At 35.3% G+C, this 27,674-nt stretch overlaps 5 protein-coding genes across 13 annotated transcripts; 3 read left to right on the top strand and 2 right to left on the bottom strand.

Moving 5' to 3' along the window:
• Nucleotides 1–1,829, top strand: LOC144553458 (Radical SAM superfamily protein). The gene is made up of 2 exons (XM_078301636.1): nucleotides 1–912; nucleotides 1,212–1,829. The coding sequence occupies exons 1-2, from the start codon at nucleotides 98–100 to the stop codon at nucleotides 1,819–1,821; spliced, it is 1,425 nt and encodes a 474-aa protein (XP_078157762.1). The 5' UTR covers nucleotides 1–97; the 3' UTR covers nucleotides 1,822–1,829.
• Nucleotides 1,830–7,063: 5,234 nt separating this feature from the next.
• LOC144565226 (protein WVD2-like 7) lies at nucleotides 7,064–9,761 on the top strand. Its single transcript, XM_078314924.1, has 7 exons — nucleotides 7,064–7,184; nucleotides 7,361–7,858; nucleotides 8,055–8,411; nucleotides 8,734–8,849; nucleotides 8,940–9,033; nucleotides 9,136–9,246; nucleotides 9,351–9,761. The coding sequence occupies exons 1-7, from the start codon at nucleotides 7,116–7,118 to the stop codon at nucleotides 9,555–9,557; spliced, it is 1,452 nt and encodes a 483-aa protein (XP_078171050.1). The 5' UTR covers nucleotides 7,064–7,115; the 3' UTR covers nucleotides 9,558–9,761.
• A 3,985-nt stretch (nucleotides 9,762–13,746) lies between these two features.
• Nucleotides 13,747–15,608, top strand: AZG2 (Xanthine/uracil permease family protein). Its single transcript, XM_078314937.1, has one exon. The coding sequence runs from the start codon at nucleotides 13,857–13,859 to the stop codon at nucleotides 15,465–15,467; it is 1,611 nt and encodes a 536-aa protein (XP_078171063.1). The 5' UTR covers nucleotides 13,747–13,856; the 3' UTR covers nucleotides 15,468–15,608.
• Nucleotides 15,609–17,247: 1,639 nt separating this feature from the next.
• LOC144553469 (cystinosin homolog) lies at nucleotides 17,248–21,643 on the bottom strand. 2 transcript variants are annotated; one of them, XM_078301655.1, is made up of 9 exons: nucleotides 21,501–21,643; nucleotides 21,267–21,410; nucleotides 20,650–20,779; nucleotides 20,372–20,461; nucleotides 19,634–19,758; nucleotides 19,355–19,397; nucleotides 18,888–19,005; nucleotides 18,496–18,545; nucleotides 17,248–17,599 (listed from the first exon to the last, which is right to left on the bottom strand). In XM_078301655.1, exons 2-9 carry the CDS (start codon nucleotides 21,383–21,385, stop codon nucleotides 17,453–17,455), a joined length of 822 nt encoding a protein of 273 aa, XP_078157781.1. In that variant the 5' UTR covers nucleotides 21,386–21,410; nucleotides 21,501–21,643; the 3' UTR covers nucleotides 17,248–17,452. The 2 variants fall into 2 exon arrangements, with proteins under 2 accessions (XP_078157781.1, XP_078157773.1); XM_078301647.1 differs by having other exon boundaries at nucleotides 21,267–21,413.
• Nucleotides 21,644–23,357: 1,714 nt separating this feature from the next.
• Nucleotides 23,358–27,457, bottom strand: LOC144553485 (cystinosin homolog). Of its 8 annotated transcripts, none has more exons than XR_013511385.1 (9): nucleotides 27,225–27,457; nucleotides 26,968–27,100; nucleotides 26,780–26,869; nucleotides 25,832–25,956; nucleotides 25,646–25,688; nucleotides 25,196–25,313; nucleotides 24,948–24,997; nucleotides 24,526–24,649; nucleotides 23,358–23,718 (listed from the first exon to the last, which is right to left on the bottom strand). XR_013511385.1 is itself a non-coding variant. In XM_078301705.1 (9 exons), the coding sequence occupies exons 1-8, from the start codon at nucleotides 27,341–27,343 to the stop codon at nucleotides 24,599–24,601; spliced, it is 729 nt and encodes a 242-aa protein (XP_078157831.1). In that variant the 5' UTR covers nucleotides 27,344–27,455; the 3' UTR covers nucleotides 23,358–23,718; nucleotides 24,560–24,598. The 8 variants fall into 8 exon arrangements, 7 of the variants coding, with proteins under 7 accessions (XP_078157831.1, XP_078157807.1, XP_078157799.1 ...); XM_078301705.1 differs by having other exon boundaries at nucleotides 24,560–24,649; nucleotides 27,225–27,455; XM_078301681.1 differs by having other exon boundaries at nucleotides 24,526–24,680; nucleotides 27,225–27,453.
• Nucleotides 27,458–27,674: the final 217 nt, after the last annotated feature.

Below are 27,674 nucleotides of genomic sequence, written 5' to 3' on the forward strand. Positions count from 1 at the left end.
TCTCCTCCCGTGAAAATAAGCTCAAGAGTCTGACAGAGGAACCTTACCAGACATCGACGCGATTTGTAACAATCGTTACTCTTTGTTCATAACTTAAATGCTGAAAACTAGACTCCCAGTAAGTCTCTGTCACACCTCCCAGAGAAACCCTGGAATCATCACCTCGGTACTTCATATCATCGCACCCCACACACGCCCACGAACTGTTTGTAGAAATGCCTCATTTACAACAGAACAGCAATTCGAACCAACACTGGCAAAACCAAAAGAGCCACCAACCTCGGCCTACATCCACCTCCCCTTCTGCCGCAAGCGGTGTCACTATTGTGACTTTCCCATTGTAGCCCTTGGTTCTACTTCTTCCCAACCAGGTTATGACAATGACCCCAGAATCTCAAATTACATCCAACTCCTCCTTCGAGAAATCAAAGCAACCAAGCCAGTATCTGACAGTCAGACTCCTCTTGAGACTGTCTTTTTTGGTGGGGGCACGCCTTCTCTCGTTCCTCCTCACCTTATTGCATCAGTACTTGATGCATTAAAATCCAAGGTGGGCTTAACAGATGAACCAGAGATTTCAATCGAGATGGACCCAGGAACATTTGACAATGTGAGGTTAAGAGAGATTTTAGAATTGGGGGTGAACAGGGTTTCTTTAGGTGTGCAATCATTTCAAGAAGAGCTTTTACGGGTGTGTGGCAGAGCACACGGGCTGAAGGAAGTGTATGAGGCTATAGAAATGGTGTCATCCTGTGAAGGGCTTAAGAATTGGAGCATGGACCTGATTTCTTCATTGCCACACCAAACTGAAAAAATGTGGGAAGAGAGCTTAAAGTGTACTGTTGATGCAGGGCCCACACACGTCTCAGTGTATGATCTCCAGGTCGAACAAGGAACCAAGTTTGCACAGTTGTGAGTGTTTTGGATGTCTTGGTCAAACATTACCAATCTTAATGAAAAATGGAACATACATTTACCCAATTATATATAAATTGCTCCAATTATAGCCACATTTTTATTGTTGCAATCCAAGTTGGAATCTGCCTTTTTTCAAAAAAAAAAAATCTTAAACAAATTATACAGTATTTCGTTGTAAGATACACCCTGTATATCCCTAGGGATTATTTAAAGACAGTGAAGTTCTGAACATGGAAATTTTACATGTAATCGTTTTGGTACTAAATCAAAATGCTATGTTCTTGGCTTTTCAGATATACACCAGGAGTATTCCCTCTCCCAACTGATGTCCTATCAGCTGACTTCTATAAGATGGCTTCTAAAACCCTAACAGAAGCCGGTTACAACCACTACGAGATCAGTAGCTATGCAAAGGATGCGTACCAATGCAAGCACAATTTGACATATTGGCAGAACAACAAATCCTTTTATGGGTTTGGCCTTGGCTCTGCCAGCTATACCAATGGCATTCGTTTCTCTCGACCCAAGAGGTTGAAGGAATACGCAGAATGGGTCCAAAGGCTTGAAGATGGTACAGTGAGTTATGGTACCAGTGAAGTGGAGGTGAAGGAGGTGGCAATGGATGTGGTCATGTTGTCCCTTAGAACTGCTAGAGGACTGGATTTGAAGGAATTTGGAAGAGAATTCGGATGGCAGCTTGTCGGTACATTGTGTGAGGCGTTTAGGCCATTTGTGGATAGAGGGCTTGTCATTCCTTTGGATCGAGATAGGAGAGTTTTAAGTGGTGATGATTTTAAATTTGGAGAAGGGGAAACAACTTATTTTGTCCGTCTGAGTGATCCTGATGGGTTTTTGCTGTCAAATGAATTGATTTCAGTTGCATTTGGTGTTATAGCACCGTAACTCCGTAAGGCCATGTTTGGTTGTGGAGTAAGAGGTGGAGTAAACCCCTACTCCACACTTAAGGAGTCAAACGAGGAGTAACATAGGCGGTTTAAGATGGAGTAAAATTTGAGCTAAACTGGAGTAACTTACACCATCTAGAGAGGTGGTTTAGCTTACTCCACCAAATATGATTAACTTATTCCGGTTTAGCTTGGAGTAAGAAATTTAATCCGGTTTAACTTTACTCCACAACCAAACATGACCTAAAGGTTTTATCTTTTGATATGTAGTGGAAAAAGAAATTTATACAATAGTTTCCAAATGACTTGGCCAAATTTGTACTAGGTATGTCAGCATAATTAATTACGTATAAAATCACAGGAAATGTAGATGTTTTCCTAGAAAAAGGCAGGCCTCGTGCTTTTGAGCCATTATATGATTGAATCTTCTTTTTTTTTTTTTGTAGCCTATAAGCTTTGACGGGAAAGCAATATTTTTCATTATAATTTATTGAATATAGGGAAATTAGATATTTCTACCCCAAATGAGCATCCGCATTTTTGACCGAGAATTTCAATTACATGACACATCTTGATACGAGTAAAGTTAGGGTGTGTTGTGCTCACCAAGAGGATTTGGTAAGCACAACTCCAAACGTATATCGGATCGATTTAAAACGTCAAATTTAAACTGTTGAAATCCATGTACATGCAAAATTTTGAAAATTTTGAGTTTATTTGTTACAAGGTCAAGCAGTCAAATAAATCATAAAAATTGAATATGGAAAACAACTTATAAATTAACTTATAAAAAGTTCATTTCTTTGACAGTTTGACCTTGTAGCAAATAAACTCGAAACTTTCAAAAAAATTCATATACATGCATCACTCATGAAGTACATTGATTTCAACTGTTTGGATTCGGCTTTTGAAGTCAATCCGATATACTTTGGGAGTAGTGCTCACCAAACTCTTTTGGTGAGCACATCACACCCTAGCTTTGCTCCTATATTTTTATAAGTCATTTTAGTGATTCGAAGTCCAAACAGTCCATCTGAACTGTTCAACATGATCTCAATGATGAAATGTGCTTGAACCAAATTTTATATTTTTTGGAATTTTTTTAGTATTTATTTATAACACCTTGTTTGGTTGGAGAGTAGAGGAAGGGAGGGAATGGAAAGAAGAAAACAAAAATTATGTCGATTCGTGTTTGGTTGACAAAATTATGTCGGAGTTGAAAGGTTTAAATTTGTATCATGGTAATCAATGGAATTGGTTTTCCTTCCATTTTGGAGTATAACGGATGGAAGAAATTTTGTTGCAAACATTTTTAGAAAAAATAATACAAATGTCCAATCCTATATCTTACCTATATAATTCTCATACAAATATTTTGTCACAATCTTAAACAATCACTGAATTTCTTATTAACCTTCTAAATTTTAATTAATCAAACAAGAAATAAGACAGAAATGAAAGCTAAATTTATTTTCCCTCACTAATCATCTAAATATGAAGAGATCAAATATATTACTATTCCTTTCTATTCTATTCCATTTTCTTTTATTTTTCACCTCCCCTTCCTTCCTATATGCTCCATCCAAACATGGTTTTATAATTTTTGAAAATCGTTGTTTTTCAATGGTCTAGAATTATCTAAAAATAACAATTGTGTACAAATCTTAACAAATACTTAAAAAGTTTAAAAAATATAAAATTTGATCTCCAAGCACATTTTAAGATGGAGATCATGTTAAACGGTTCGAGTTATCTGTTTGAATTTATAAATTGTTAAAATAACTTACATACATATAGTGTCAAAATTTCTCACTATAAAATGATGTAATTAGATCCTCCTCTGCCTCTATATAAAATTGGAAGTTTGGAGAACACGAGGTCAATGTTGTTATTCCTTATTAACTGATTGGATAAAATTGCCACGGCAACTTTTGCTTATTTTAAGATGGGTTGCTATAGATAATGATAATCAGAGGTTAACATGCACATATTCTACTGATAATGGTAATTGATTAAATGTACCAGTACAAAATCAAGAAAATAAATAGCATATCTCAACAAGCAGAATTCTTATCAATATATTTGTTGTCGGTACGTAATTTAAAAAAGAAAAGAAAAAACAAGGAGAAAATCCATGAAAATAGAGAAGACATGTCTTTTTTCAAACTCGGAACTGTAGAATAGTACTGTAAAACTAACATCTATGACTACACACTAATATCACAAGATCAAATTTATTTATTTTTATTTTGGAAAAAAAAGGGGGAAACTGAGGAAAAATCAAACGAATGTAGAGCGCTCTCTCTTGTGTAGCTAGGTCATCGCTGTGACGCTGTCCCCACTTTTCTGTGTAACACCAACACACATGGCACAACATGCATTGTGTATAGGGGTGAAACTAGAAAATTTAGATAGGGAGTTAGATGAAAAGATTTTATATAATTTTATTTAATTGAAGGAGACTAACAGCAATATATTTTTTTTTTAAATTAAAAATTTTAAAGAACAAAAATGAATTTTACAGTGTGCTTTCATTTTTAAATCATGTGCACAATTGTGAATTTGTCTCAACATAAACTAGGGCTATTTTCAGATTTTGTTCTAAAAAATTATTTATTGAAAAAAAAGATAAATTTTAAGATAGGACAATTATTAAAAAAAAATTACATGTGATGAATTAAAAAAAATATATTATATATATATTAAAACTATTTATACCGGAAAACAACACAGTTAATTGTGTGCGACTCTCTATATAGTAATACAAAAAAAATATTTTAAAAAAATACATAACACTTTAAATACAAGTATACAACAAACACTTGCGTTTGGATTGGGATAGAATAGCTCTAACTCAAGAATAGCTCTGCTATTCCAGATTAGCTATCATCCAAACGTCAAATGAAAAATAAGAATAGCATGGAAATATCGCTATTCTGCTATTCCTTTGAAAATGTGGATTAGCGAATTTGAGGAAAACGGAGGTTAGCGATATTAATAAAAAACAGATTGAAGGGGGCACGTACAGGCTGGGGAGTGGGGATTGGCCTCTTCCATATCCTGTCACTTCTACGCCTTTTTCACCATCCACTAATTTATTTAATTAATTGTGCAGCTTTCTCCCACCTTTGCTCTTTTCAAATATGTTTTTTCTCTCATATATTCTCCTTGAATAATTTTATTAGAACAATATTTTTTCTTGAGCATAATAAAAGAAAAATAAATAACATGAAACAAAATAAAAATAAAGAGTGAGGTTACGGTACTATGCATAGTATGAATTGATATGTACTACAAATCAATATATTCGTTTTTAAAATTCGAATAGTCAATTTAAACAGTTCAATATAATAATTATTTTGAAATTAAATTTGTGTGATTTGTGTCATATTGTTTAATTAAATTTTAATTGTGATTAGATTGGTATTAAAAGCAATTGAAGTATTATTGATATATATGATGCTTCATATATATTTAACAAGCCATTATAAATATAAAAATTAGTTGAAAAGATAAAAACAAATAAATCATTATTATATTTCTTCCCTCCATTTGCTATTTCTAACATACAATCCAAACAACATTTCTACTAATCGGAATAGCCAAAGTTAGTGCTATTCTTAAATCTCTTGGGTTAGCATTATTCTCAATCACTAACCCAAAAATCGCTATTCTTGAGCTATTCCTTGCACGATCCAAACGTACCATAATTAAAATAAGATACGAGCAGCAAGAATATACTAATCTTTGGATCAAAATGAGCAAGAAAAGAAAAATAGATGAACGATAAATATTCAAACGGCATGGCTAAAACTATTAAATTCAACCAATTCGTGAAGTATAGATTAATTAATAAGATCTAAACTCATAAAATCTCATCAGTTGTGATCTTGTGAATATAAATATATATTTTAATTTATTTTTTAGGATTGCTAACTATTCTCCATAAAAAGTCATCTTTCATCCAGTACACAATTCATCCTTCTTCTTTTTCATTTTAAATACATGCACAATTCACTTCTTCTTTTTATGCATCAACAATCGTGCATCAAACCGGACGAGAAAAAAAATAGAAGATAGATCGAACATTCTCATTTTCTCATTTAAAAAAGTAAAGGCTATGTAACATGCAAAATGTGAAGCACATTTGGAACCGTGCTATTATTTCCTTCTGATTTTTCAAGGTGACCAAATTTATTCGAAAACAGCGTTTGTAATTCTACAGACGCATATAGATAATTTGATTTAATTGAATTACATAGGGGAGCAGAATAATGGTTCTTTTTCTTTTATTTATTACAGATTTTACAGATATTACTGAAACCGTTTAAAAATAGTAAACTTGCTTTTAAATCAGAAGTTTTGGTTTAGGCATAGTTTAATATTCTTATACTAAAGATATTGCTTTTAATGTTTTAGTCAATCCGGAAATATCAGAAAAGTTTAAGACAGTTTAGAAATAGACAAATAGTTGGGTAGTATTCCAGTCAAATGAAGGAAGAACACCAGAGTCCAGACGAATGCGTATCCTCTGAGATATCTCAACTTTTGCGTGACCGACGTGTCCGGTGCCTATTCGGGTGATGTGGGGGAGTTTGTGCTTTGAGATTCGTGGAGAACGTATTTAAACGGTTAGGATTTTCCATAAAGTCACGCTAAGTTTGAGATATCTCAGAGGATACGAATTCAGTCCAGACCGTATTCTATTTTTTGCGTCAAGATTCTCTAGAATGTCGTACACCGGACCGTTTTGCTTTATTTTATGCCCCCTAATTATTAATCCATATCCTCTGAGGTAACAAAATATTCCTGTTTGGATCACGGCTGTCCGATCGTAATCCGGGCCAATCCGGTCTGAGGTAGAATGCACGAGCTGCTTTAATAGACGAGCGGATTCAGATTGGACGGTACAGATCGAAATAGAAATATTGTGTTACCTCAGGTGATACGAATTTCCCTAATTATTAGATTCATTAAATCTTGCTTGAGACCAAAATTGAATCTGGCTTTAGCTGCGGCGATTCTTTAGTCGTCGTCACTCCGCACATTTCTCCACCAGAATTGTAACGTTACAATAGTGGGCCCCACGAAATATTGGTACCAAAAATATTTGTTCTTTCCATTAATACAAAATACAGAAAAGGCTCCTCTCCTCCTGTTCCCAAAGAAAACACCTTTTCAGATCCGAGCAGTTATTGTCTCCTTTCTCCGCATTTGAATTTTAAATCTCTCTTTTCTGTCTCAACCGCTATTGGAGTGGAGGAGGAGCAGCAGAGAGACAGAAAGAGAGAGATGGGAGAATCGTCATGCGTCTTTCAGGATTTCTCTCTCGCTTCGCAGCCTTCGACCAGCGAAAGAATGGTACGCAACTAGCGTTCCATTAGAATCTTGCTGTAGAATCTTTTAGTTTCTTCATCTTACGGTTTTAAATTTCTCTTTTTCTTGCTTCTTTTCTCAAAGAGTACCTCAGATAGTACATATTAAGATCTGTATTGATTTACGTAAATAATTATCTTTCTTCTTAAATTGAACTACAGACTAGTGCACAATCCGCATTAGGCGAATCGGTCTCTTTCGGAAGGTTCTTGTCAGAGTCGTTAGACTGGGGCCGGTGGTCATCTTTTAACCAAAGGAAATACATAGAGGAGGCCCAGCAATACTCTCAACCTGGCTCTGTCGCTCAGAAAAAGGCATTCTTTGAAGCCCGATACAAGAAGGCGGCTCATCTCCGTCAGTCGATTGCTTTGATGGAGCACACTGCTTCAAGTGGGTTCGATGATTTTGATAAAGAATCGGCAGTAGATAGCTGTTATTCTAAAGATGATTCCGTGTCTAGAGGAAGGGAAGAGAATATGGTTGATTCATTTTATTTGGCTAATGGGGATTCATTTAATTTTAATTTGAGAGAAGAAGAGGGTGAGGTGGAAGTACAGAAGGATGAAGAGACGGGTCGGGTTATAGAAGATAGTGGGTTTATGGATTCTTGCTCAGAGAAAATTGTGGCACCCAGTACACCAGAAAAGCAACCACTTCAGGTATTTTAATTTTCTCTATTGACAGCAGAATAGTACTTTGCCAATGAGGAACAAAAGAGTTTTCGCTTTAGTTTGTTGTAATTGCTAGAAATAAGGCCTTTGCGGCTTTGCTACTGCTAATTCATAGGATTTATTTTTTCTTAAGTAATTGTTGAAACTGAGAATTTCAATCCTGTATATATACAACTTCTTTCAGGAGAGCTCTGTGACTAATCAGCCAAGAAATTACTTTACTGAGGAATTTTCAAGAACTCCAAATTTAGAACCTACAAAAATCCCAAAACCATCGTTCAGCCCAACTCCCCGCTCTAATAAGGTTTCATACCTGCACCACACAAAGGAGAATATTTCCAGTCCTAACAGAGTCACAGGTCAGGGAGGCAATTCAGTTGAGAAAAAGAGATCGACCCCAAAATCTGTGCATTCATCGACAAAACAACCTGTTGGTGGGGCCTCAACTCCCTCGAAAGCTGACGTTAAAACAAAAATTGCGAGATTTGAAGCTGTGAGCAAGACACCTCGAAGCTCTATATTATCCAAATCAACTTGCGTTGTGAGTTCTCTACATGGATATTTATTATTTAATTAGAATGAATTAAGGCTTCATACCTAATTCCTATCACAAAGAACAAAAGGAGGAAACCGATTTTAGAAATAAACAATTGGTTCCAGCTAGGATCTGTAAACTAAGGTGTTTTGTGCTGTAGTGGCAATACATTCCAGTACTGAACCAATGTGTCAATTTTGACATTTTTAAGGTTTTTTTGAAACGTAATACTTCTTATTGACCCTCAATTGAGTTATAAATATCCCTTTATTCACAAGTAGGCTTTGAACTCTCCAATATACCAGTACTTACCTTTACTTTACTTCAGGGATTCAAATTTGCTCTTCAAACACCACAATCAGAACCCAGAAAAACATTATGGGATAGATCAAGCTTTTCAGGGAGGAAAACAGCAGCGTCTGGATATGGCAATCCACCAACCGAGTTAGTACTACTTAATTACAGCCACATAGAGAACAACCAGCCACAAAATTTAATTGAAGTATGACTATCTTTTTATTATTCTTTTACCAGGAATTCGGGAGGGGCAAGTAACAAAGTTGACAGATTGCAGGGCGAATCTACAGTTTCTTTTAGCCGTAAAAGTGAGAAAAAAGAGGAAAAGAAGGTGAGCTTTGTCTATTGATAAAATTATATAGCAGGGCTAATATACAATTTCTTAACTGATGATGTCATTTTGCAGACTAATTTGGAACATTTATTTATGCAGGAAATGGCTGAGAATGAATTGAGGGAATTCAGACGGAGTCTTTGCTTCAAAGCCAGACCACTACCTGATTTCTATCACAAAACAGAACCTACTAAGGAATCAAACCGAAAGGTAACACCTAATGTGGTTGAAATTGACAATTTTCAATAATAAATTGAAACTCAAATCAGAAGAAAAGTTACAGAGTCGATTTAATGTGATATTTCTTTCTACAGATGACACCTATCTGGTCCCAGTCACCAGTAACAACAAGAATTAGCAGCTCAAAGGAAAAGCCGAGTCAAAATGATAACTCTTTGCCATCTCAGAAGCCACCTCTGTCAAGGAACTCCAGTTTCAAGAGTAGTACTGGAGCTCCCAATGTTACTTCTTTCTCAAAGGAACATAACAACAAATGGACATTCACTTTCTCAAGGAGGTGATATGAAAGAAAAGAGTGTAGAAATTTAACTAGAGATTACAGCTTATTGGAGGTTTCTTGAGATTAGTGAAGTCTACTAATTTAATAAGTGTTTCTACTTTGTCATTTGGGGGATGAGAAAGGGGAAGAATTTTGATTTTTGTGTGTAGATATCGAGTAGCGGTTGAGAAATTAATCTAAGCTAATAATTATTCTGCGTTAGTTTGGTTGTGAAATTTAGCTGCCTGAACATAGTTGTTAAAAGTAATTAATTTTGATATATGCACGGGTACTGTTGTGTGTGCAGTGACCTATACTTGTGTTCAAAATTCAAATGCAATTGGGTAGATTATAGTTTTTTTTTATACTTGTGTTCAAATGCAATTGTGACCAAGAGTAAAATCTTCTCATTGCCTTCTATGGATTGGGCTATTCGTCATTCTAAGTGGATCCATATCCTCCTAGGTACCTGACTCAAGCAAATTGAAACGGACGGCCCGGATTTACTCTCAGCCGGTGCTTATTCGGGATAGTGCAGGAGGCCATCCTCCCTCCCCCCAACGGTCAAGACTCAAACTCACACGTAAGATTTAAATCACCTAATATCGGCCCATAATGGCTCTCCCTTTTGGGCTTAGCATCCCTACAGACTCATTCATTGCGTCGCCTTTCAACGCTTAACCTAATAGCTTTTATCAGCAAAAGGCAAATGGCACTTTAACCCGTGGATTGAATGTTTTGTTTGTCAGTACTCAGTTACAGTACCAGTTATAAATTCAATTAGCCATAAGCAAGCTCTCGAAAGAAGATAAAAGTTTGTTCTTTTAATAACAAGTCCCATCTTGTGTTCTATGGCTAACTGGATATACATTCAAGTATTAGCAATATTCATATAAAAAATAGCGAACAGAGTTCTGGAAACAAATTGTTTTATACTTTTATGTATCCAGTAATGCATATATCTATTAATAAAAAAGTGTACATTTTTTTGTGTTACTTAATCCATTTAAAAAGAAAATTCATACCGAAATACATGTTAAAATCTTTCGGAAAAAAGATTTGAATGTTTTTTGTCTTTCAAATATAGACAGAACCGCATTAACAGTGCGGTTTCACGAGCTGATGGAAGTACACCAATAGTGTGGTTCCAACATCTTTCGGTAATTGTGATCAAAATGAGATTTGACATCTGAAAAAAACTTAAATTTTTCTCGAAAAATTTAATTTCTAATTTCTAAAAAAGATCCAAGCATTATATGGTTTCTAATATTATTTGCCTGTTAAGTCAGATTTTTGTGCATCTCAACTCTCTCTTCTTATTAGGAAATGCTTTAGTTTACAACCAAAAGAATATTCTTTCAGCTCCTCACACGATGAATGTAAGAAGCGAGATTGTAATTGTAAGAACCGTTTGAGAGTATTTTATATGAAATAAGGAATGAGATATTAATTTGAATTTTGACATATTCAGTATCGAGGAGGCATCCGACCTTTTTGCCTAATCATGGTTACGTTTTTTTAATCAATAATTTGAAATTCAAATAAAAATAAAAATATTGACTGTAGATATTATTTATTTTTAAATTAACGGATTCACATAAAAATTGAAATTCGTTTATAAAGATCAAGAACTCCAAAAATCAATGGTTGACCAGTTGCATCACTGATTTTTTTTTTCAATCATTTGAGCATGCACAAAAATAAATTCTAAATTTTAGAATTCTATAAATGAATACATTAAAATAAAACAAAATCAATCATTCATGTTTATCGTCAGAAATTTAAATAAGTAATTATATAAAAAGGTTGTGCTCGTGATGGTAGATATTGTCATAACTCATAATTAATAAACAAGTAGTTAAGATTAAATAAATATAATGACATCTTAAACAAAATGTAAACTAATCTTGAAACAATAAACGAGCAAAATTGACCATGTGTAGTACTGAAAAAAAAATTATATCTGCATCAATCAATTTTTTTTTTCTTTTTTTGTGTGTGCAGTAAAGATATTACATAATTAATGAACTAAAATTCATAATAAAGCAAAGTTTTATCCATCAAAATAGATATGATTGATGTTAATTTATATACCCCATTTCGATAGGCAATGTTATTATTCTGAAATAAATGTATGTTTACCCCGTTTCGATAGGCAATGTTATTATTCTGAAATAAATGTATGTTTACTCCGTTTCGATAGGCAATGTTTTTTTTTTCTTTTTTTGTGTGTGCAGTAAAGATATTACATAATTAATGAACTAAAATTCATAATAAAGTAAAGTTTTATGCATCAAAGTAGATATGATTGATGTTAATTTATTTACCCCGTTTCGATAGGCAATGTTATTATTCTCAATATATTATGATCTTCTAGGTAAAATTTTGCTCACAACAATCGAATCAACAATCTCTGTTAAAAGTAATTTCTTTTACATAGCTCTCTTTTTAACGCAATGATGCTAAGAATAAAAATAAACCCAAGGACACAACTAGTGGTGATGAAAGGATTAAAATAAGGTAATAAAGATAATATCTGCTCTTTAGGTACAAAGATGCATCTACCGAGGAATTCAAACACATTTTAGCTTTGATTCAGTTCTTTTTAGCAAAGGAAACCCATAATTTAATTATGTTCCCATAAAAAAATGTCCATTTATAGATTCTTTTATGTAAAGATGGACAGATGAACAGCTTTGGGTGGTGCCCCCTGTGCACAAATTCTTTTTCACATGATCCCAATTTTATTTGATTTATTGCATAATTACATAATCCAATACGGATGCGTAACTTGTCCGAAGCTCTTAATGATCTTTGCATTATTCCTTTTTGAAGTTTTCCTTTAATTTAAACCATGATTTAATTGTCATTTAATGATGTAATAATTAATAAAGTCTTTCCATTTTCACAAAACGTGTAAATTCCAACATACAAAATGTTATTTAAAATCTCCATTATTGTAAAAATGGAGGCCTCCGTTATTCTATTTCTGATATGTTATATCCCTCATAGAAGCAATTGTTTTTGCCCATAATTCAAAATAGAAAATAACATAATTTAATATTAAATAAATAACAGTTTAATTCATAAATTAATAAATTTTCTATATGATAATAGAAATTTTCTTCTATTATAGATAAATAATAATACTAATTATTATTAATTACGAAGATTATGAAACAAACTATTATTGATATGATATTGAAAAAAAAGAGCACTTAAATAGGTACAATAGTTTGTATTATCGTATAAAAGAAGAAATTTGTAATGTCGTATATAAAATTTATTAACTCACCAAACTAAATGGTTATTTATTTAATATTAAACTATGTTATTTTCAATTTTATATTTCGGACCAAACCAATTAATTCCATCTTGTTTGCAGAAAAAATAAAACATTTGAGAAGATAATGGAAGCCTCCATTTCGAAAATAATGGAGATCTTAAATGGATTTACAATGCAAAGAAAATATATACTTTATTCCATTGAAGAGCAATTAATCTTTGAACGAAGATGGTAAACGGCTTAGGACAAGTTCCGCACCAATCCAATACATGAAATGATGAAACCAAAATCCATGCATTATGATTCACTTTCCATATAGATCAAAATAGCCAAATCATGAAAATTAATTGAGGATCGTTTCTTTGTATTTGTTTCTAAATTCGGTTCTTTTCTTCACGATCTTCTGTGCCTTCACATTCTTGTAGTTTTGCGGGTCAAGTCTGCAATAATTAAACAATTTTGTGCAGTATTTCGTTTCTTGAGTAACAGTAAACAAAAATGAATAAAAATGCAACAAAATTTAATAATTAGGATCGATCGGTAGGTATAAACCCACTAAAATTCATCATATATATAATATTTGTTAGTATAAGAATCATAAGTTCAACCATAAAGATGCAAGTTCTATCATGAAACAACATAATAAAAATATTTATTTGAAAGAAAAACATTTGCCTTGCTGGCGATACCTTATATTGTTATTATTATTTTCTAAAAGGAGGCGGATTGCCATTTTCATTTCTGAAAAAATTAAATAAAAACATCAAATTGCAACTAAACTATTTGATTCTCTTACCGATCCTATACTCCTCTACAGAGCCTGTATGTAACATCATTGCCTCAGCTAGCCACACACACACACACCCGTACCAACTAAAATGCCTCAAAAAATGGAAATGCCTGAATAACTAATTAAGTTGTTACGAGAGGCGTTTAGCACCTCCATCAGTTGATATAAATAAGCTAGCCAGTAGCCCCAAAGCAAGAAAAAGCAATAGTGAGAGCGCAATAACAAATTAATACAAGAAATAGTAGATGGAGAGATCCGGGCCAAGGAATCGTTTTTCCAAAATCCTTTCCAGAGCCGGTACCACCGTAAACCAGGCTGTTGCGAAGTCTACCGTGGGTAAATACTTCAAATTAGAAGCTAGAAAGAGCACCTTCACCAATGAGCTTCGTGCCGGCATTGCCACCTTTGTAACCATGGCCTACATAATCTCAATCAATGCTTCCATTCTTACTGACTCTGGTGGTCCATGCACTGAGTATGATTGTACACCGGTACACAATGTAACCGGCCCAGCGTGCAAGTTCGGCATGAACCCGGGCTACCAGAGCTGTCTAGCAAGAATTAAGAATGACCTAACCGTTGCAACTTCCTTTTCTGCCATGATTGCATGTTTTGCCATGGGCAGCATTGCGAACCTTCCATTGGCGCTGGCTCCTGGCATGGGAGCGAATTCCTTTTTTGCATATAACATGGTGGGCTTTCACGGCTCTGGGGCCCTGTCATACAGTACCGGTCTTGCTGTCGTGATGCTAGAAGGGTGCTTGTTTTTGCTTTTATCTGCAACCGGTCTACGTTCAAAACTAGCAAGATTGATACCCCGTTCTGTCAGGCTAGCATCAGCGGTAGGTATCGGTCTCTTCCTTGCCTTTACTGGGCTTCAATTTCATCAAGGCATGGGTCTTGTGGGTCCAAGCAAGTCTACATTGGTTACCCTGACAGCATGTTTAAAAACCGACTCTGCCACGGGCGAGTGTCTTGGCGGTTCCTTACAAAGCCCAACTTTCTGGCTCGGTACCGTCGGGTTTCTCATTACTGCCACTTGTTTATCCAGGGAACTAAATGGAAGCATGATTTACGGGATAGCACTGGTCACAGTGGTTTCTTGGATAAGAGGTACAAGTGTCACCATATTTCCAAACACTCCACTTGGCAACTCCAACTATGAGTACTTCAAGAAGGTGGTGAGTTTTCATAGCATTAAAAGCACAGCAGGGAAAATTAGTTTTACAGGTTTGAAGAGTAGTTCTGCTTGGATTTATGTGATAACGATACTATACATAGATATTCTTGACACCACCGGTTCTATGTACTCCATGGCTGAATATGCGGGGTTCACTGACGAAAAGGGTGGATTTGAGGGAGAATATCGTGCGTTCCTTGTAGATGGAGGGACCAGCATCATAGGGGCTGCTCTTGGAACCACTACATTGACCACATATGTGGAATCAACGGCCGGGATTAGAGAAGGCGGCCGGACAGGCCTCACTGCAATCACCGTTGGTTTCTGTTTCTTTATGTCGCTGTTTTTCACACCTTTGCTCACGAATGTGCCGCCATGGGCAGTTGGACCGTCGTTGATTCTGGTAGGAGCAATGATGATGAAAGTAATAAAAGAGATAGAGTGGTCAGACATGAAGGAGGGGGTGCCGGCATTTGTAACTATGATCCTTATGCCACTTAGCTTCTCTATAGCCAATGGCATTATTGCTGGTATCGGAATTTATATCGCACTTCATCTGCCTGATTATGTCATTAGAGTTTGGAGGTGGGGAGCACGACTGAAGAATGCAAAATATGAGTCAAGTAACCAGATAACTGACTTGGTGAGCACCGATGTCCTGGAAACACCAGTTTGAGATTAGGTCCTTAATTTTGTACATTAAAATCTGTCTTATTTTATGAGATAAGTTCCGGGATTAATTTTCAATTGCTGTTTCAGTTCACTGCTTTGCATGTTCAATTTTTCTGATGGAGAACTCTTAGGGATGTGTAATTGGAAAAAGCAGGAGTTTGCAAGTGATATCTGAATTCTGATTTCTGAATTGCTGTGATAAAGCAATAATGAGTATGTTTTAAGAAGAAAAAAAAAGAGGGCCCTGGGCATCTGTATATATGCATTATCTTGCTTTATAATTGCATTTACTTTCAAGCTAATAGGCAAAAGTTAAATTATTCATTTATTCTACATACAACAAATTCATGGAAATTTTAATTATTAGGATTCAAGTAAAAAAAAAACAAATTGGTCCTGTTAAAAAACTAAACTATAATATGAGTTATATAACATCAAATCAACAATACAAATTGCAAGATGACTCAATCTCACCCACCAGACACCAGCCATCAACATTGTCCTCCGCCAATTCCCTTACAAAATCAACAAAACAGAAACCAGTGTCATGCTCCACCTCTTCTTCTATCTCTAATCCCAATGTGTCGGCTCTTTCCTCGTCAAACATAGAGGCATCAGAGTTACCATGAGATATCTCATACCTTTCATAATTATCAAATTCATCGTAATCATAAAAGCTGCTTGTCAATTGATTCAGCAGCCCGCTGGCTGACTGACCATCAAGTCTAACCCACCGTGCCCCACATCCTGGCCCCACAAGCCTGTGCGATACCAATAACTGATTCATGGCCACATCATGCCGGCGATGTTTGTGGGCCTTCTTGACTTTAGTTCTGGCCTTAGAGACAGGACGATCATGACAGCCACCACATCTGGGCGACCCACACTTGCTGGTGAAACGAGAATGGTTTGTTGGCTTCGAGGAAACTTTGGTCATGAAATTTGTTGTGGGCACAGTTTTGAACTCGTTTACCCTTCTAGAACTTGGATTAGAGTCTCCGGGATAGATCTGAAAACAAAGAACCATCCCATGTTGCCTTCCCTCTCTTCTCATTGAAAGAGGTTGTCAAGATCTTCTATTAATTTATTGTGGCTGTTGAGTATTACACTGCCTTAATGCAAAGCTCATATATTGCAAATGGTTTCTTGGATGACAAGGTCATAGCTAAGATATGACTTGGGGTGCAAGGTTCAGAAGGTATGACCTGATATAAGTATTTGACTATATCTTACATGTTTTGTATAATTATCTAGTTATCGACACAGAAAAGGCAGTACGTAGTTGTGTAGAGCATGTCCTACTTACTTTTGGTTCTAGAGTTCAAAAAAGGAATATACATTAAAAAACTACATTCAATATTTTTGAAATAACTCTACTGAACGGGCTTACAAGTTCCAGAAAAATTGGTCTAGAGTTTGCATATACTTGTTCATGTCCTTAATTCAAGTAGCAATTCCCAACCCTCCTTAACAGTGGACTGATAAGCGATAACTGTTATAGGGTTAGGATTTACATTTTCTCTTGGAGAAAGGACGTCTAGATGATGCTTTTGATTTTCCTTTTTTCTCTCACTATTTACTACTGAGAGACACTTGTAACCATGCGACAATGAGCTAGGATTATTTAGGAAACTTTGTACTGGTGAATTGAGTTGTACCAGATTCTATTTGATTAATTAAAACAGGTATCTCCGGCTTGAGGGGTACTATAAGTAAATGAAGAACTGAGCATCCTGAATAAAGGTCGATATTACAAAAGAAAATAAGAAAATCAATCAAATAAGAACAGAAGTGAAAGATCGCTTATAAAAACATTTGATGTTAAGTATATTTATTTACAGATGTAAATAGTAAATACCCTTTACGAAATGTTTGGAAGACAACAACATCAAAATGTTCACATTCCAATATATTGATTACATATCCAGGACTGCTGCTATATTTTGAATTGACTATGAAAAATATCAATAGCATTGATCCATGACACAATTACACTTGTGCAGATTCAGGCTTATCTGAAGGTCCCAATAATGGCTCTGCTTGTTCGGCTGCAGTTACAGCTTTGCCTTTGTCTATCCTTTCAGGGTAGAGCACATAATGTTGCACTATGAAGATCAAGTCGAAGAATACTACTTCCTGCATTCAGTAAACAATTTATCCACTAAGAAAAATAGTTTACAAAACATCCGTTCAACTCTTTGAGTATCTTTCAGTCCAATGAAACAAGGAACAAGAAAAACTTGATAGCTCACAAGGAAAATGTGCTACAAATTTTTACTCCAAAAAGGACCTACTCCGTGTCAGCATTTGCAAGGATATATACAAAATTGTTGTTGCATAACCAAAAGGATTGTAACCAAGTTTGGTGCTTCAAGCACCAAAACAGCAAATCAGTGACTAGACGATACAGAATTTACAGTCATCTCTAAAATCTTAATTTGCTCAACTAGGCTGCAAAACTAGACTAGGCGTTACAACATTGTAGGGACATTTAAAAAATGACCTCCAAAGAGTTATGACTATGACAGATTTTCCAAATCCTTTTCAAGAACGATCACAAAATAGAACCTGAAGTTTTTATCTGTGGATTTTACTGGGACAAAGTTTTATCAAAGAGCAAGTTCAAGAACCCAACAAAAAATAAATTGCCCAATAAAGCCATAACTCAAACTAAGATTTCCTAGCTAAATTAGAACTTCCAAGTTTTGGGTTTATGGTAAACTAGTTAAGCAAATGAACTTAAGTCCATTAAAAAAGATGAAACCCTAGACATGGGCTCATGGCCAATGGTGACCCAGCAAATTGTTCCGGAAAAATATATAGAGAAGGGTCAATTTTAGCTGTCCATTAAAAAGGAGGTCATTCTAAAATTTTTTCCTAGTTAGTGTCAAATTAGAGACTACTTGTTTTTGAGATTCGGAAGCAGCTAATATCAAATAAATGCAGCAAGTAGAATAGCAATAAGAACAAACATGTAAAGTTGCAATGACAGAAAAACACCAATTTGCAAAGATCAGATATATTTTACTTACCAAAGAGAGAAGTGTTTTGCCGATGTTTCCATAGAAGTTCACGAGAGAATCTGCATATGACATTAGTGTAATCAGACAAACACAAAATAACTTAACATACAAAAGTAGGAGTAAAAAAGAAATCACGGAAGAGCCCAATGCAGTAAATGATATCTATACCAGGACATAAATATTACAGTTAGAAACCAACAATCAGACATATTAACAAAACAATCCAAAACATAACAATAAGAAGAGATAAATCAACAGATTACAGCAAAGCCAATCATGCCTAACTGGCACTAACCAGTACCATTACTGGTAAAAGATGGAATATGGCAATCCCATCCTAGATACAAATTGCAAAGCCGTGCAAAAAAAATAAAAAAAGATAAAAAAAAGAAGTGACTTACTTTGGTCAATAGATTGCACTCCCATTTGTCCAAAATTTAACACACCTCCCACTAAGTCAAGTAAGATATTGCCTATGCTCCACCCCACTGTGCTCTTGCGACTGAAGTTCATGATAGCCTGATACGAAAGACATAAAGGGGATGAGAGATATTAAGTTAGAAAGGAAATGATGAGTGAAAACCATCAATGCATCGACTCTCATAAATACGTGAGGTTACCGGGCTAAATTAGAGGGAGATTGTCCTCAAGAAATACAGTTCTTACTATTCAAGTGAAGGGATATGTCATACGTGTGTGAATTTCAACCAACATCACTCCCCATAAAAATAATATTGTTATTTTTGTGAAGCTAAAGATGAAAAATAGTAGAATTAACAACAAAAGGTAGGAATATGAATCTTTCTTACGTCATTGGAAAATAAAAGGGATGTATCAATTTTTTTTATATTCAAGGTTCTGAAGCTACCTGCGGAATATACTTGATTGCTGTCATAACAACTTGTATGGAGCTGAAATAGCAAAATATAGAATATCAATTATATTCTCATGTAGTCATATTTATGTGTGTGCGTGTGGCCTTATGCACACATGCATGTGCTCCAGGGTAAATGTGCTATTTTGTGCTCTCTTCTAGCTGTCAGATACATTGAAAGCCAAGCCCAGTAAACCCCACTAGTAAATAGCAATACCTTGTTATATGTTGATCTGTAAGGTTTTGAGTGATGCATGAAAATGAATAACTTACTTGAAGGCAGATATAAGCCAAAGCCATGAATGGTTTGGCCAGGCCACAATTACACAAACCAAAGCAGCTGTCCAAACAATTGCAGTTATTGCGCTGCCAACTTTAGAGACCTTTTGAGTCCCACGCTGTTTGTATAAAATAAGTATTAGAAAATTGTCCTTCTAATTCACATATCTTTTGGAATATTGAAACTAAATTCATATATCATTTTGGTCTTAAATTTCTTTGACACGAAATGCTATCCGCGTTGTGGATGAGGTACAGAAGTAGTATTCACTAACCCAACTTTTGGTTGGGTTAGTAGAATAGTGAGCTAACCCATATAAGACAAACAAATAATAGTGGGTTAGTGCTATTCTTGCTCCATCCAAACATCAAATAGCTCAAAAGAATAGTTCTATTCTCGGGTTAGTGCTATTCTTGCTCTATCCAAACACACCCTTAAGGCATTTCTTCTACGTTTATTTCATTTGCTTGACCTGCTATTCACTTGGCTTATTTCAGAAAGAACCACAACCATTAGTACCAAACAAAAAGAATGATTTTATCAAAAGTCCGATCAGTAAGACTCCTAGATGAAACAAAAAGTTTTGGAAATAGGAATTCTGGGGACCAAACTGAGGATCCCATTAGAATTTTAGGACAACTTGTTTGTTTTAATACTGCACAAACCCATCCCTCCACCATTAAACCCAAAATGAAGAGAATATGAAAATAGCAGAGCATATAGATACTCACGTCATAAATGATGACTTGAAACAAGGTAAAAGCTGTCAGGGCAACAGCATGAATGGAGAAACAAACATCATTTAACGCCACAGGAATCATCTGTCAAGGGAAAGCACTAATAAGATATGCTCATATAATGAACAAGTAAGAACACAAGGAATATACCTTACTGGCTTACTGTCTGTTGCACAAATTTTTGGACATTTTTAATTTAGTTTTTAATTAAGGTCTCTCCTTAACCAATAAATTTCAACTTAATACAAAGAAAAATTTGTAGGAGTAGCAACCTCATCTCCAAATTTTTCATGGTACTGCCTCTGTATCACGGGACTGAAGTACATAGCAGCGTTGTATATGAGATATGAGGAATGCTTTGTCATATTCAATACCAGAAAGTCAAAGTTTAACCCCACCACACTGTAAAAAGCCATCCAACAGAAAACCATATAAGAAGGAAACATTCATTAACACAAGTAGCATATTTTTAAATAAGAAGAAATTTTCGAATTTTCTTTTAACATCATTTCTAATGTACTAAAACAAAATACAATTTGTTGAGAAGCTTTCTGTAAGTACAACATTGTGTGATAATATATAGAAAGAACGAACTAAATTTGTGAACAATTGGCTGCATTTTTGACTGGTAGCATTTTCACAAAGAGAATTCCCGTTGAGTTGGCAAAGATAAAAGATTTCACTGCTTTCTAATTTTGCCCCTGGAGATTATACACTGGTAAAAGCTGATACAGTGCCTTGTAAAGTCACTATAAGCTCATAATGGCTTTGACCAGCATCCTAACTAAGTAAAGCCAAGACAAATCACAGCACAGTCCAATTGAAACGTAGCAAAATCCCCAATTAGAGAGGAAAACACCAAAATTATCTGATCAATCATCTAAGGTACCTTTTTCTCCGGTAGTTGAGAATAACTTGGGGGTAGAAGCTGAACGACCAAGAGAAGAAGGCGATCCATCCAAGGACGTTGTACGTGATTTCAAAGTAAATAGAATTCCAGGAGGCCATTATCTCTTCTCACTTTCCTTCTTCACTGCTACAAGGAGATTTGTTTGGGGGTGTTAAATTGTTAATCGTCTTTTTATTTGAGGAAGAAAAAGGGACCAAACAGAGGACCAATTACCAGTGGAGACCCCGAGGCTTGCGTTTGCAATAGTCCACCGTTGAAATCGACGGTAATTTGCAAATGTGCTCTGAGTTGATCGTATTTACGAAGATGCCAATGATGGGAGAGAGAGACACCCGGGCTAAAACGGTAAAAGAGTGAGAAAAGAGTTTTAGTGCAAGAAGAAAGCGCGATGCAGAGAGCATCTTCAACAGTGATTACTTATGGATTGCTTATGCTGATGTGTCAATTGTTTTTATAATTGCTAGGTTGTATGGCTATTGCTTATTTAGCAATTGTTGGAAAGAATTGCTTAATAAGAAATTATTTTCTAAAGATAAGTTGGCCAAATGTTTAATTCTTATTGGTCAAATGTTTAATTTTCAATTGTTTGATTGATTGCACCAATGTAAGAGTGGATTGCTTAATTTTAAAATTTTTCATAATTGCTAATTTAACAATTAATTTTAATTGCTGGATTGGAGATGCTTCAGTTACAGAATTCTTCTATTTATTTTCCTTTTCTGAATCTGGAGAGGATCTGGGGAAAGTTCATCGGTGATGAAATGAGAGAGTACAAATTTTCGGGTAAAGATTTTAAGAGAGCAGTTTTTGCTTCATGAAGCGCACAGATTATCGAAACAGTATATGATATGTATTATTTATGCGCTCGTAAAGCCAAAATTGCTCTGTTAAATATCTGTCCAGATTTTCTGTACCATTTCTCCAGATCAGATTCTTCTACTGAGTCACGAAATGCTCCTACGAGTAATATCGGGTCGGATAACTTCTTGACTAGATGAGGCCCATGCACTAAAGGGCTTTCTCGGTCCCTGCAAGGTCCAAAAGACGAGAATAGATTTGGGCCGAGCTTCTGGACTGGAAGAACAACGCTAGAAAAACACTCAAACATTATGCATTTCAAATGTCAAAATGCAACAATAAAATATACTAATTCCTAACATTTATTGTTTTACCGCTCATGAGGTTGTGATCCTTACACTGGAATTTGAGGGACTGAAAAAGAATCAAAGAAGCCAGTGCAGAAGCAGGACATAATAGGAGGTAAACACAGTTGCTATGATGGGAGAAAATGGTGCAAGCCTCGGGCCAGCGTATAACTAAAAATTTAACAGTTCAAGACAGGTCACGGCCGACGTACAACTAAGTAGGCTCCTCTTGCTAATATGAAAGCCTGAAGGTTCTAGCTGTCAGAATTTGCGGGAAAGTGTTATAGCATCACATCGTTAAAATTTTGGTTGATTCGGGTTGTTCGTTCTAAATAGAGAATTTATAGCTGAAAAATCAGTGTCCTGCTACCCAGCAAATCTGAAATAACAGCGGACAACATGGTGGTGTTTGGTTGTGAACTAAAGCTAAGGATGTCTAAGTTGAACTTAGACCGGGCTAAATTATTCGTATTTGGTTGAGACCTAATGTTTTACCGTGATTTAAGCTATTTTTTTGTTTGGTAGGAATTTGTTGCTTAAAGCATGCATAACTTAATTTATATTTGACTAAAGATAACATATAGTAAGGAATATTAATGAATTGATCAAAACTTGTGCATTTTGAGATTGGTGCAACATTCTTTATACCAGTATCTAAGTACCTGACCATGCTGGTATGGTGCATTTTGAGATTGAAGTTAATTCTTTTTTCTTGTTCTACTGGAGCTCCTACGTTTAGTTCAACTGCATCTTATAATTATTAGTTTCAACACTGACTTACCAGAGGAGATAATGTACCAGTTGGCGCACATTGTACCAGAGGAGATGATTCACACTTTTTTCTCAAAAAATATATGTAAATATATTATCTTACATGCATAAATATTTTAACAATGAACAAAATCTGATTGAAATGAGAAAAAAAGGACACAATAACCAGAATAAAAAAAGCCTTACAATAATTAAGCATGATTATGGTCATACATTAGTATCTTACAAAAGTCTTACAATAGTCACGAAAAGTTTAAACTTGAGAGAAGATTGAAACCGCAAAATATATCTTTTACCGTCAGAAAACAGCAACAAAATGGCCATATAAAAAATATAAAAGCTATTATCTTCTGTGTATGGCCTTCAAGTAGCCCCTTGGCATTCATCAATCTTCATTTCCAATACCGCCCCTCATCCTTGGCCTGATGTTTCAGCGACAGCTACAATCATCAGATTATTGGTATCAGTACCAGTATCCTCATCCTTGCTTGTACTCACTTTCATTCCCTCCATTCCTATTGAAAACGAAGAGGTGGGTTGTGAGAAAGGCAAATGCTATAGAACTTTTGCAATAACCTCCCTGAATATAGAATTTAGTACGTCATTCCTAAGTCATCCATAAAGATGCTTAAACCATTATGTTCCAATCCATCTCTTCTCATAAATAAACACGGTACCCAAGATAACCAGTAATCTATCATAAGCAAAAACAACATTGTCGTGCCAGGCTAACCACTCCCAAATTGGTCTAAATGGAGAAGACTTTACTTAAATATAGACATTGTTTGCAGCCTTGCCAACTTTTTTTACCACAATTTGGCATTAAGTAATATACTACAAAAAGAATACTGAACTTTCATAATGGTGTTCACTATTTTTCCCAATCTAGTAAACTATAGAAAGTATTTGACCAAGCCTCATTTTGTTCCCACGTCCAAACAACTCTATCTTTATCAGGATTTAGGAATATTAGAAATATATGTCAAATTCTTCCCAATCTTATTTCAAAACCCCTCCTACAGTCCTTCTAGAAGTAATCATTAACCTATAACTCATAACAACACCACAAACCAGCAAGTCAAGTTCCTCTGACAATTTAAAATAAAGGAGGAATTGTAGCCAAATCTGATTTTCATGTCCAAGGTTTCATTCAAGGCCCTTCTTTTCCTAAAACCTCACGACTTCAACATTAAAATATTCATGTAGCAACTTCTTCTAACTCTCCAAGCCTGAAACCTCCTTGTGATGTTATATTTTGACAATGGAGAAACAACAATGCCATGGATAAATGGAATGTAGTTAAAATCACAGTAAACTTGTACTAGAGTTAGAGCACTAGTGCATTTTCAGCCTTACTTGAAGAACCTATGAAAGGTTCTCTTTCTCCAGGGATAGTTACCACATTGTCCTTGTCCCTCTCCTCCGGGTAGAGCACATAATGCTGGACTATAAATAGTAGATCAAATAATATGACTTCCTGCACTAAACAAATAATTTCTTCATTCAGCTAATTAGCTTGTAAGACTCATTTATGCAGATACACAAGTCCTGAATTTATGTCTCATCAAACTTTGGGATGATCTTAATTTGTTTGCAGTTTTCTGGTTTTATAAATGCATTATTAAGCATCGGCTTTCGCGGATGGTATTGGAGATTAGAAATTTATAATTTTACCTGAAACACACCATAGAGAAATTGAATGTGAATTGCTTCTAAATTAATTGTAACTCTGTAAGGTTCTTACCAAAGAAAGCAGTAGCTTGCCAGTATTTCCGTAAAAGTTTACAGTAGAACCTACAAAATCATAATGTCTAATTAGGGAAAGAAAAGCAATATTACAAAAACAGTAAACATCAAGAACTGTAGAACCACACCAGTTTTAGCTGATATTAAAACATTGCCAACAACCAGACTCGGCCTATACAAGATGGAAATTCAGAACTGCAATCCATTATATAAACAGTGAACCATGTCCAGGTGAATAAATCATACCCTGGTCAATAGATTGTGCACACATTTGTCCAAAACTGAATAGGCCTCCAAAGAAGTCAAAGAAGACGAAGCCTATGCTCCACCCTACTGTGCTTTTGCGCTTGAAGTTCATGACAACCTTAAATAAATTAATAGGAAAATGAAGTCAAGAAATGAACTAAGATATCGTGCAGCGTTAAAATATAACAGTCACAACAGATGCATTAGAACTATTGAAGTGAAAAGGAGGTATCAATTTGATCGACCAAAAGTATACATCTTACTTGGCAGCAAAGAAGATGACAATAAATAGAAAAGAATGTCAAACTAGCAATTTCTATATTACTGAAACATAGAAACAGGATTTACATATCAGATTCTCTTTAAAGGTACAACCTCTGGTACTGATTGCTATATTATCAAAAAGTGAACCAAAAATAGCAATACAAACTCGTACAAGATGTATAATACCTGTGGGATATACTTGATTAACGTAATGATGACTTGTATGGTGCTGAAACAATGAAGTTACCAGCATACAAAAAAATTAGATTTTCAAGTGAACATAAATGTAGAGAGAAATAGAGCATTTTGTCTCTACAGGTTGTCAGATTGTTTGCATTAGCTCCATAACCTAGAAGAATCCGGTAAACTTACTTGAAGATGGTGATAAGCCACAGCCATGAGTGTTTAGGCCAAGCTACAATAACAGAAAACAATGCCGATCCCCAAATAATTGCAGTAATTGCAGTACAAGTCTTAGAGATCTTCTGATTTCCTCGCTGTTCAAATCATAAACAGGACAGGGGAATAAAAAAGTGTGCTAGTAACAAAAGAGTATCTTGAATGGAGGGTCCTTTCAGGAAAATCTCTACTTTGGTCCTAATAAGTGTCGGAGCCACATTGAACTAGGCGAGGCAACTGCCTATCTCTGGATTTTGAAAACAGGGTATGAGTCTACGTATAATCAGGTTGTTGCCTACCTTTGACAACCTACAGTCTAAATTGGTTAATTTCATAATCTTCAACCTGTTAGTCCTACCAGTAATTTTTTTTTTTGGCCTATTCCAGAAAAAAAATCCTAGCTACGCCACTGGTCCTAATTATCTCCATGGTACCCTTACCATATGCACTGCCTCCTAATATCTCTTCTACCAAATCAATTCCCTTCTGGTAATCATTTTCATCTTTGGAATTCATAACTCAGGAGTTTAGCTAATTTCATTATTTGTTTTGGTACTTCTGCACTTGGTCATTCTTTGGATACAACAGTAACTGAGTTTAAAACCTACAACCCCCCACTGAGGGGACAATACCATAGCCAATTGTGCTAAAGAAGAATACCAGAAACTCAGAATTGCATGTCCTATAATGCCTTTTTTCATAATATTTTTTTATTTTTTGTGGGCGTCAATTTTAGTTTATTCAAATAAAGCAAGAATACTAAATCGCTAGTAATAATTTTACGAGATTTGAACGCTATCAATTCAAAAGGATGTCACATTAAAATGATATTTGAGACCAGTTGTGATACCTCCTCCCTCTCAATTAATTCATGAACAAATCAAACTATATAAAATATAAATAGAGCTCAGATTTACTAACTTCATATATGAAGATTTGAAACAAGGTAAAAGCTGTCAAGGAAAGAGCATGAATGGAGAAAAAAACATCATTTAGACCTACAGGAATCATCTGTTAAGAAATCAGTTGTCAGGCATCCTGACATGCTAATAAACAAGTACCCACAACGATTTTTTCACAGATTAACAAAAATAATAAACAATACCAACCTGATCAGGTCCGTACTTATCATGGTACTGACTTTGTACCTCTGGACTGAAGAACAGAGCCGCATTGTATATAAGATATGAAGTGTGCTTTGTCAGGTTCAGCGTTGGGAAATCAAAATTGTACCCCACCACGCTATAAACATCCGTTGTCAAATCATGTCAATTAAGGAAACATAAATGCAAAACATCAGCCTCCCGGCCTCCCCTTCACCCTTGCCGAGTGTTGCAAATAGAAAAAAGAAAAATAATTGAAGTACCTTTTTCTTCGGTAGTTGAGGAGAACTTGAGGGTAGAAGCATAACGACCAAGAGAAAAAGGAAATCCATCCAAGTACACTGTACGCGACTTCCAGGTAGATTGAATTCCAGGAAACCATGAACTCTTTAACAGTTTCCCTTTCCACTGCTTGGGATTTTTGGGAGGCTCAGTACAAAAGCTGAGTTTTTCCTTTCAATTTGTCCATTGGGCTAGAATTTGCCTAATCAGTGAAAAAATGGTCTGGTTTTGTTTTTTAGCGGGAGGTAACTTGGACTGGAGAGTGAGAGCTAAGGCAAAATTTCCAGTTGTAGGTTACTAGGTTGTAAGCTGAAACCACAAAGCGAATAAGCGACAGTAAAGGATTTTAGTTCCTGTAAATATCAGTATGCGGTTATCGGACAGAGCACTGTTAAGTAATTAATTAAAAATAGTTAGAAATAATTAGTTAT

The sequence above is a fragment of the Carex rostrata genome, chromosome 1, assembly GCF_964058835.1.
Source record: "Carex rostrata chromosome 1, lpCarRost1.2, whole genome shotgun sequence".
Lineage (NCBI taxonomy): Eukaryota > Viridiplantae > Streptophyta > Magnoliopsida > Poales > Cyperaceae > Carex > Carex rostrata.